Source organism: Vicia villosa, linkage group LG6 (assembly GCF_029867415.1).
Source record: "Vicia villosa cultivar HV-30 ecotype Madison, WI linkage group LG6, Vvil1.0, whole genome shotgun sequence".
NCBI lineage: Eukaryota > Viridiplantae > Streptophyta > Magnoliopsida > Fabales > Fabaceae > Vicia > Vicia villosa.
This window is the reverse complement of record NC_081185.1, coordinates 24397549-24406932: the sequence shown is the minus strand read 5'-3', so window position 1 is coordinate 24406932 and position 9384 is coordinate 24397549. Positions and strand designations below refer to the sequence as shown.

Genomic DNA, 9384 nt, shown 5'->3' with positions numbered 1-9384 from the left:
CTTATCTTCACATGTGTCACATCTTATCCGTAATTTCCGTATTTTCGCAACAGTTGTTCTTCATAACCATCACAACCAAAAACCACAATCCCTCTCCGTTTTGCATGTTCCTTATGCAATGATTCCGATTCACGATTCAGGTATTCACACTTTCCCAATTCTCAGATCTAGTTTTTGTTCTTCATAATTTCATACAGATTTTGATTTCGTAGTGAAATTTTGCAGCAGTTAGATGATTTGGTTGTGAAAAATTGTTTGGAAGTTTCAGCCATGGCTGCAATTGAGGCGTTTTCGAAGAGTTTGATTGAGGAAGTGCATAAATGGGGTTGTTTGAAGCAAACGGGTGTGAGTTTGAGGTATATGATGGAGTTTGGTTCGAAACCTACTGATAAGAATTTGCTGATTTCTGCTCAGTTTCTTCAGAAGGAACTTGCTATTAGGATTGCTAGGAGAGCTATTGAACTTGAGAGTCTTCCTTATGGTTTGTCCCAAAGACCTGCTGTCTTGAAGGTACCTTTTCTAATTTTTCTAAGTGAACGCGTGTCTGTGTCAGACACTGACATCAACACTAGTGATTACGTTTAATTTATTTATTTTTTCAAATTATTTCTAAGAGATATAGATATTAAGTAAATATTTGTTGTTGCATGGAGTCCGATATGGATGCTGACATTGTAAAGATTTAGATTTGTGGATATGGATGATGTCAAAATCATAGGATACTAAGATGGATATATGTTTGTGTGTGTTATGATTATATAGAATTGTTGAGTTAAGAACTAGAAATGATCGGTGAAATGATGAGGTAATACTCTGTTGTGGTCGATTTGTGCTTCTCTGGTGCGGTGGAGAGGGGGTTGACATGCAAGTTTAGCACTCTAACGCCAAAGTCTGTGAGAGAGTAAGGAGTAATGTGAGAGTGAGAGTAGATTTGAATCATACTTTTTTCTTTGAGATTCCTTATTTATGAGAGTTGGTTGAGGTGTTCAAGAGTTGGATAAGATGTTAGCTTTCTCTTATTGGGCATTTGACTGGCCCGGAACAAGAATTATATATGAGAATTGTTTATAAAATATCTAAATTGAGTATTGAAATGGCCACCAACCGTTTGTGAAAGTTTTTCTTTTAAAGTGAAATTAGATGTCAAAGTAAATGTTTAAGAAGTGCCAATGATGTGTTGAAGTGAAGAAAAAAGTTTTTTGGATACAATTCTTTTAGATGTCCGACACATGTTGTATAAACATGGGTGCTCAGTGCGTGTCAAACGTGCCACCTTAACCTAGACGTGTTCTAAATTCAAGATTTTTTTGCTGTGTTTTCTTTCTGTTCCCGGCTATGGTGTTCTTGATATTCAATCCCCTTTGCTTCTTAGTATAATTTTGATTATTTCATCTTATCGGTGTTTTGGGGAAGGGGGTCTTGGATGTGTCTTTTAATTATGAAGTTGGCTAACTTTCAAAAGCTAGTATTGTTAAATAAAAAAAAAATGTAGTTTGTGCTTTGCATTAAGAATTTCATGTAGATTACTGTCTTCGGTATCTAAGATAAAGGATTTTGGTAGTTTGTGCTTTGCTTTATGACAAACGTTAGGGAGAATGACACTTTGTAAAATTAATATTTTGTAACTGTTTGTTGAACTTTTATGCTTTTAGGTTAGGGATTGGTATGTGGATTCATTCCGCGACATTAGATCCTGCCCTGAGATCAAGAATATGAAGGATGAAAAAGAGTTCACAGACGTTATTAAGGCCATCAAGGTGAGACACAACAATGTGGTACCTACAATGGCCTTGGGTGTTCAGCAATTGAAAAAAGAGTCAAAGATGGATAGTGAAAATCTGATGGAGATTCATCAGTTCCTTGATCGCTTTTACTTGTCAAGAATTGGAATTCGCATGCTTATAGGTTAGTTGTTTTCTTCTATTTCTTCTCCAAATTTTTGTGAAGGTATATGTTCTAGTACACCAAAAAGTCTCGCATTGTTTGGAAATCGAGACTAATTGTAATTTATAATCGCACACCCTTCTCAACCCACTGAGGCACCTTTTAACTAAGGACAAAACCACGAGGGTTAACACACTACCCAAAGCGTATAATATCTCAAAAATGCATTGTAAATAGACTTGAGGCTGGAACAATATACAATACACCTTTTCCATATTTTACGTGTTTTTCATTTCTGTTGGATTTAGGGCAGCATGTTGAACTGCACAATCCCAAGCCTCCTCCTCAAGTCGTTGGTTATATACATACAAAAATGTCTCCTGTGGCGGTGGCAAGGAATGCTAGCGAGGATGCACGCTCTATATGTTTGCGTGAATATGGAAGCGCCCCTGATATCAATATATATGGCGATCCTGAATTTACTTTTCCGTAAGTTACATACTTCTTAGATCTTATTTCCACAAATTAATTTTCTTTATTTTGCAGTCATTCATTTCTATATTGTTATGCTAAGAATGGTAATCATGAGATTTAAGATCATTGTCCTGTTATTTCTGTTAATTTTCAAAATATATTCAATTGATGTATATTTTTACAACAGGTATGTTCCAGCTCACTTGCATCTTATGGTATTTGAGTTGGTTAAGAACTCGCTGCGTGCTGTCCAAGAGCGTTATATGGATTCTGACAAAGTTTCACCTCCCATAAGAATAATAGTTGCTGATGGATTAGAGGATGTTACCATAAAGGTAACTAATCTGAATGTTATGATTGTTTAACAAAAGAAAAGCTTTACATTGACTGTGCATATAAATTAAACTCGTTTTTAAATACTATCATCGAGACGCGCTGCTAAAGCATTTGGTCTATATAGTTATCGGACGAGGGAGGTGGAATACCGAGAAGTGGACTGCCGAAAATCTTTACATATCTGTACAGTACTGCCAGAAACCCATTGGATGAGCATGCAGATCTTGGAGTAGCTGATAGTGTGACAACAATGGCTGGATATGGTTATGGAATACCTATTAGTCGTCTATATGCTCGGTATTTCGGAGGCGATCTTCAAATCATCTCTATGGAAGGATATGGTGAGTCTACTTTTCATTTCACCCTTAGAACTTTGACAAAGAATAATAAGTATTACTTTTTACTTTGGCTTACTTTTATGTTTGGATGATGATTCTATGTGCTAATAGTTCAACGCATTCACACATTTGGTAATACTGTGAACCAGTCGATCAAGATCAAACGGTTCATATTTAAATTTGGTATTAAATAAAAAGCTAAACACATTTTCTTTAAACCGTTTGATGACGATCAAACGGTCACCGATGCTCCAAATGTGTGAATGCTTAAAATCTTGACTGCAGTTTTCTGATGGGATCATCTGTTGTTTCTTTCTAGGGACTGATGCGTATCTTCACTTGTCGCGGTTGGGTGATTCACAAGAACCTTTGCCCTGAAATTATGTTGTTTTGTTTTCATTCCCAACAAGAGTTGTGGAGAATAATTTGAAGGAATGTTGTATTAGGAAAAACAAGTGAAAAATGACTGCTGTTAATTTTTTTTCTTCATATTCTATTAACTTGACTGATTTCTTGTAAATATTTCATACCTGCATAACATTGTGTATGATGGATTATTGATGCTCCTTTGACTTTGCATCCAATTTTGGGAATTTGTTATTTTTATGATTTGGAATGAATGAAGCCAGGTTAAAGATGAGAATATTCCATTCCTTGAGTTACTAGCTAGGAAATATGTTGAGTTGGGCTTTAGATTAAAAAAAAACAGATTTGCTTAGAAGAGAAACATGGGACAAAGAACTCCAAACAAACACCCACTCCATTGATGATGAGTACTAAAGTAGACTAGAGCTTGAAAACGAGAATGACCACCAACAACATAGCACTATCCTCCAAAAACACCACAGAAGAGTACATCCCCTAAAGATCTAGGTCACAGCACCATAGTACAACTTCTAAAGATCTAGGTCGTAAACACTCGAACCGCCATAGAGTTCTCAAGTCAGGTAGAGAAAGAACATCAGTGAATAAGTGACCTACCTAAATACTATTTTTGAGACAATGAATGTCACAGACACTCAAATTGCTATAGAGTTCTCAAGACAGGTAGAGAAACAACACTAGTGAGTGAATAAGTGACCTACCTAAATACTATTTTTGAGACAATGAATGTCACAGACACTCAAATTGCTATAGAGTTCTCAAGACAGTTAGAGAAACAACACTAGTGAATCGATAACTCATCCATATATCATTTTTAAGACAATGAATGTCACAAGCACTCCAACTGCCATAGAGTTCTCAAGTCAGGTAGAGAAAGAACATTATTGAATAGGTGATGTACCAAACTATCAATTTACAGGTAATGAATATGCTATTATGTCTATAGAGTTCTCAAGTCAGGTAGAGAAAGAACATCAGTGAATCGGTGATCTACCAAACTACCAATTTGATCTATCAAACTACCAATTGCAATGAATGTGCTCTTATATCGGTGACCTACCCAACTACCAATTTTCAGACAATGAATATGCTTTTAAAAAATATCGTCGTTCTTGAAATTTCAAATAATCTAAACAATTGGATGTCAAATCAATAAATGACCCCCTGTAATGCACACTGAACCTCTTAATGACAAAAAAAGTTCAAAAATGAGGTATTACAACTCAGAAGAACAGACACCCTTCCTAACCACTTAAAAATTCTATACTACAAACACAAAGTTGTTGCCACATAAGAGATAACAATACATAATCTAAAAAAAATATTATATGGATCTAGATAATTCTCCACTTATTTATAAGAATAACCATACATAATCTACCAGAAATATTATATGGGTCTAGATAATTCTCCACTTATTTAGGTTCTCTCTAGAGGGTTACTTTTTTCAACCTTAGGGGTGCTCCCCCACCACTGTAAAAATTCACGATTGCATCTAGTGTTCGGAGATCTCTGAACGCACATTTTATTGGCTTTTCAATATAGTCATGCACATTTTCAAAGTCCATGTAATATTTTCCTCTTTTTCGGATTTCAAAAATGTAAAACCGACTAAAAATGTCATCTTTGTAAAAGCAACACCAACCATTTTTATGAGTGGAAGTTTATACTTGTTTGTATGTTGAATTGACAGTGAAAAATGTTGTGAACAACTTGATAAAATCAAATGAGTCCAAAAAATATCTCGACCAATGACTTTATACTCACATACACTAAACCTAGAAACATAGTGGTCATCTTTCAAAAATTTAATCAGTTGTTGCATCTTAGAATCTTGGTCCTCTCACCGTCTTGTTTCGAGCACGCGTGTTGTATATTTGTTTGATATTTGAAATATTTAGAGGTATCTTTTGTTTTAAAGATGCACGTATGTTTTAAAGAGTCAATGATATTCAATTTTATTTATATAAGAAAAAAATGAAGTTAAAGTCAGAACTTATAATTTATTTATATAATAATAATTTGATGTGTGAATACCTTTTAGATAATTTAAGGGTGTGTTTGAATTTCCTAGTTGATTATGCGAATAACCTTTAATAAAAAACTAGAGGTTGTTCATCAAAAATCAAGATAAAGACTTACCTCAAATGATCTTTCAAAATTTTTGTTATAGACGCTTTCACAAAGAACTATGAGATAACACATTTACAACCCTCCAATTTTTTTCATCTAGGAAGGAAAATGGTAAGTCTACTATTCCACATGATTGAGTTGAAGAATCACTAAAAAACGAGGAGCGACGGTTACGACCAGTGAAACTGTCGTGTTAAATAAATATTTCCTAAACCTCAGAGTTTCTATATCAAAACTTGAAATCTATGTCTGTCAACGAAACCATGCATTGGATACTGATATACTTTGATCAACATTAAGCTAGATCTAAATTACACACTTCAGCAGCTCAGCCAACATGAGTTTTCTTACTAACACTCATCATAAAACAGTCATCCGCTTTCTCAGATACCTCAAGATTGCAAATTCAATTAGCATTTTACTTCTATCCACATCTTTTATTAATCTCCCAGCCTATGACTGGATTGTACTATACCTGTCCTGATATTATAAAATGAGTATTAGGTTTCTGCATTTTTCTAGATAATTCCTTAATATAAAGAAAAAAAAGAGTAGCAGTAACTAATAAGAGGCTTTGAGAATCAGAATAAAGGGTCTGTCATAAAACAGATATGGCCAGTAAAATTGCTTCCTTCCATTATCAAAAATAATTCATAACATCCAAAATCAAAGACAAAATAACCAGTAACCAGAATGTAGCATATTAAAAAGAAAAGCCGAAAAACCCTGACCAATAAATATTCAAAAACAAGATTATAAAAACAATTGGGTCTTGAACAAAATACCCAATCAACATCTAAACAAAATACCAATAACTAATCAATCAAAAGAACAAACTTAATCAACTTCTTCAATCTTGGGGCCAGCACCACCTGCAGCTGGAGGAACTTCATCATCATCACCACCCATGTCAGGAGCAGCTCCACCTTGGTACATCTTAGCAATTATTGGATTGCAAAGACCCTCAAGTTCCTTCATCTTATCTTCAAACTCATCTGCTTCAGCCAATTGGTTATTATCCAACCAAGTAATTGAAGCATCAATTGCATCTTCAATCTTTTTCTTGTCATCAGGCGTCAGCTTTGAAGCAATCTTCTCATCTTTGATTGTGTTCCTCATGTTGTAAGCATAGTTTTCCAAAGCATTCTTTGCGTCAACCTTCTTCTTGTGCTCTTCATCTTCTGCCTTGTATTTCTCTGCTTCCTCAACCATCTTCTCAATCTCCTCCTTCGAGAGTCTACCTTTGTCATTAGTAATTGTGATCTTGTTCTTCTGCCCGGTTGTTTTGTCCTCAGCCGAGACATTCAAGATACCATTGGCATCAATGTCAAAGCAAACAGTGATTTGAGGAACACCACGGGGAGCTGGAGGAATGCCAGAAAGCTCAAATTTACCCAACAAGTTGTTGTCTTTGGTTCTTGCTCTTTCACCCTCGAATACTTGGATCAAGACACCAGGTTGGTTATCCGAGTAAGTAGAGAATACTTGTTCCTTTTTGGTTGGAATTGTAGTGTTCCTTTGAATAAGAACAGTCATAACACCACCAGCAGTTTCTAGACCTAGAGACAATGGAGTGACATCCAAAAGCAACAAATCTTGTACTTTCTCATTGCCTTCACCACTCAAGATAGCAGCTTGGACAGCAGCTCCATAAGCAACAGCCTCATCCGGGTTGATACTCTTGCAAAGCTCTTTTCCATTGAAGAAGTCCTGCAACAACTGCTGAACTTTAGGAATCCTAGTGGAACCACCAACAAGAACAACATCATGAACAGAGCTCTTGTCCATCTTTGCATCCCTCAAACACTTCTCCACAGGCTCCATACACTTCCTGAATAAATCCATGTTAAGTTCCTCAAACCTAGCACGAGTGATTGTTGTGTAAAAATCAACACCCTCATACAAAGAATCAATCTCAATGGTTGTCTGAGCAGTTGATGAAAGAGTTCTCTTTGCTCTCTCACAAGCAGTCCTCAACCTCCTAAGCGCCCTAGGGTTACCACTTATATCCTTCTTATTCTTCCTCTTAAACTCTTGAACAAAATGGTTAACCATCCTGTTATCAAAATCTTCACCACCAAGATGGGTATCACCAGCAGTGGCCTTAACTTCAAAAATACCCTCTTCAATAGTAAGAAGAGAAACATCAAAAGTACCACCACCCAAATCAAAGATCAACACATTCTTCTCACCAACACTTGTAGCCTTCTTGTCAAGCCCATAAGCAATAGCTGCAGCAGTTGGCTCATTGATAATCCTCAACACATTCAAACCAGCAATGGCACCAGCATCCTTTGTAGCTTGACGTTGAGAATCATTAAAGTAAGCAGGAACAGTAACAACAGCATTCTTCACAGTAGAACCAAGATAAGCCTCAGCAATCTCACGCATCTTAATCAGAACCATAGAAGAAATCTCCTCAGCAGCAAATTGCTTGTCCTCACCCTTATAGTTAACCACAATCATAGGCTTTTCACCTGGACCGGCAATAACCTTGAATGGCCAATGCTTCATATCACCCTGGACAGAAGCATCAGATATTCTCCTTCCAATCAAACGTTTTGCATCTGACAAAGTACACATTCAAATCACCAATCAACACAATATACAGAATAAAAACCATAGCATAAAATACTAACAAACCAATCTTATACAAGTAGATCCAGAAATCTAAAACCAATTTAATATGATAGATTCATAAATCATATAGATCCCTCAAAACTATAGGTTTTTTCACTAAAAAAAATTAAAATAAGAATATCTATGATATGATGTTGAATGAGAAGTTAGAGATCTTACCGAAGACGGTGTTGATTGGGTTCATGGCGACTTGATTCTTAGCGGCATCACCGATCAACCTTTCACTATCGGTAAAAGCGACATAAGACGGCGTCGTACGGTTTCCTTGATCATTGGCAATGATCTCGACCCTATCGTGCTGCCATACTCCAACGCAGGAGTATGTTGTGCCGAGATCGATTCCGATAGCTGGACCTTCTCCTTTTCCGGCCATCGTCGAAGAAAATTTGAACGCTAGGGTTTGGTTTTGTGTAGAAGAGGCGAAAGAGAAAAGAGTTTGTTAGGGTTTCGAAGTTGCGATCTGTGAATGAGTTTGTAATAAGGGAGTGTTTGTTTTGATTTTTATACATGAATTAAGGGATTCTAGAATGTTCTATTTTTTCCGTTGGAATAGAATAGTAGGATGGATGCGAATAGCCGAATAGTGCGTTTGCACGTTTTCTGCTTCTGGTTGCTTCCGGATGCTTCTTTCTTATAGAAGCGCTTTTTAAAATCAAATAAAGATTTAATTGAAAGCATGAATTAAAAAATTAAAAAATTACTTACGATTAATCCCATTAAATTAACTGTGTATTAATTTAATAGTGTTTTAAAAACCAGACCGAACCGGTCGGTCGGACCGGTTAGATCGGAAATCGAAAAGTTATCAATTTGGTCTGATTGTTGAATTAGGTATGTTATTGAACCGGTGAGAATTGACCTAAACTGGTCAAAACTGGAAAAAATTGATGAATCAGCGGTTTTAGAAAATCGGTGGTTTAAATGCATATTTTGTTTCCGCACAAAGACGTCGTTTTCATGATTTTAAAAAATATATACAATTAAAATATAATTAGACTTTATTCAAACCTTATTTGTAACAACTTTTTCACTATTTGCAATTAGACTTGATTTAAAATTTATATTTTGTATTATTTTGTTGTGAGTGATGATTATATTTAGAATTTGAATATAAAGAATAAACAAGTAAAATTATGAAATTTTAAAATTTTAAAATTTTGTGGGTGTTGTGATATTTTTTAGAGACTAAGTCATC

General features: G+C 35.5%; 2 protein-coding genes across 3 annotated transcripts; one reads left to right on the top strand and one right to left on the bottom strand.

The window, feature by feature from the left end:
* LOC131609019 (pyruvate dehydrogenase (acetyl-transferring) kinase, mitochondrial-like) lies at positions 1-3616 on the top strand. Of its 2 annotated transcripts, none has more exons than XM_058880641.1 (7): positions 1-140; positions 229-510; positions 1653-1905; positions 2193-2373; positions 2546-2693; positions 2819-3035; positions 3352-3616. In XM_058880641.1, exons 2-7 carry the CDS (start codon positions 271-273, stop codon positions 3408-3410), a joined length of 1098 nt encoding a protein of 365 aa, XP_058736624.1. In that variant the 5' UTR covers positions 1-140; positions 229-270; the 3' UTR covers positions 3411-3616. The 2 variants fall into 2 exon arrangements, with proteins under 2 accessions (XP_058736624.1, XP_058736623.1); XM_058880640.1 differs by having other exon boundaries at positions 226-510.
* A 2570-nt stretch (positions 3617-6186) lies between these two features.
* Positions 6187-8764, bottom strand: LOC131609018 (heat shock 70 kDa protein 4-like). The gene is made up of 2 exons (XM_058880639.1): positions 8349-8764; positions 6187-8116 (listed from the first exon to the last, which is right to left on the bottom strand). The coding sequence occupies exons 1-2, from the start codon at positions 8560-8562 to the stop codon at positions 6387-6389; spliced, it is 1944 nt and encodes a 647-aa protein (XP_058736622.1). The 5' UTR covers positions 8563-8764; the 3' UTR covers positions 6187-6386.
* Positions 8765-9384: the final 620 nt, after the last annotated feature.

Excerpts from the sequence above, each read along its gene's own strand:
- LOC131609019 (XM_058880641.1), top strand. The coding sequence starts at position 271 with ATGGCTGCAATTGAGGCGTTTTCGAAGAGTTTGATTGAGGAAGTGCAT. Across the intron at positions 1,906-2,192 it reads TGGAATTCGCATGCTTATAG|GGCAGCATGTTGAACTGCAC; the intron begins GTTAGTTGTTTT and ends TGTTGGATTTAG. Across the intron at positions 2,694-2,818 it reads TAGAGGATGTTACCATAAAG|TTATCGGACGAGGGAGGTGG; the intron begins GTAACTAATCTG and ends TGGTCTATATAG.
- LOC131609018 (XM_058880639.1), bottom strand. The coding sequence starts at position 8,562 with ATGGCCGGAAAAGGAGAAGGTCCAGCTATCGGAATCGATCTCGGCACA. Across the intron at positions 8,117-8,348 it reads CCCAATCAACACCGTCTTCG|ATGCAAAACGTTTGATTGGA; the intron begins GTAAGATCTCTA and ends GTACTTTGTCAG.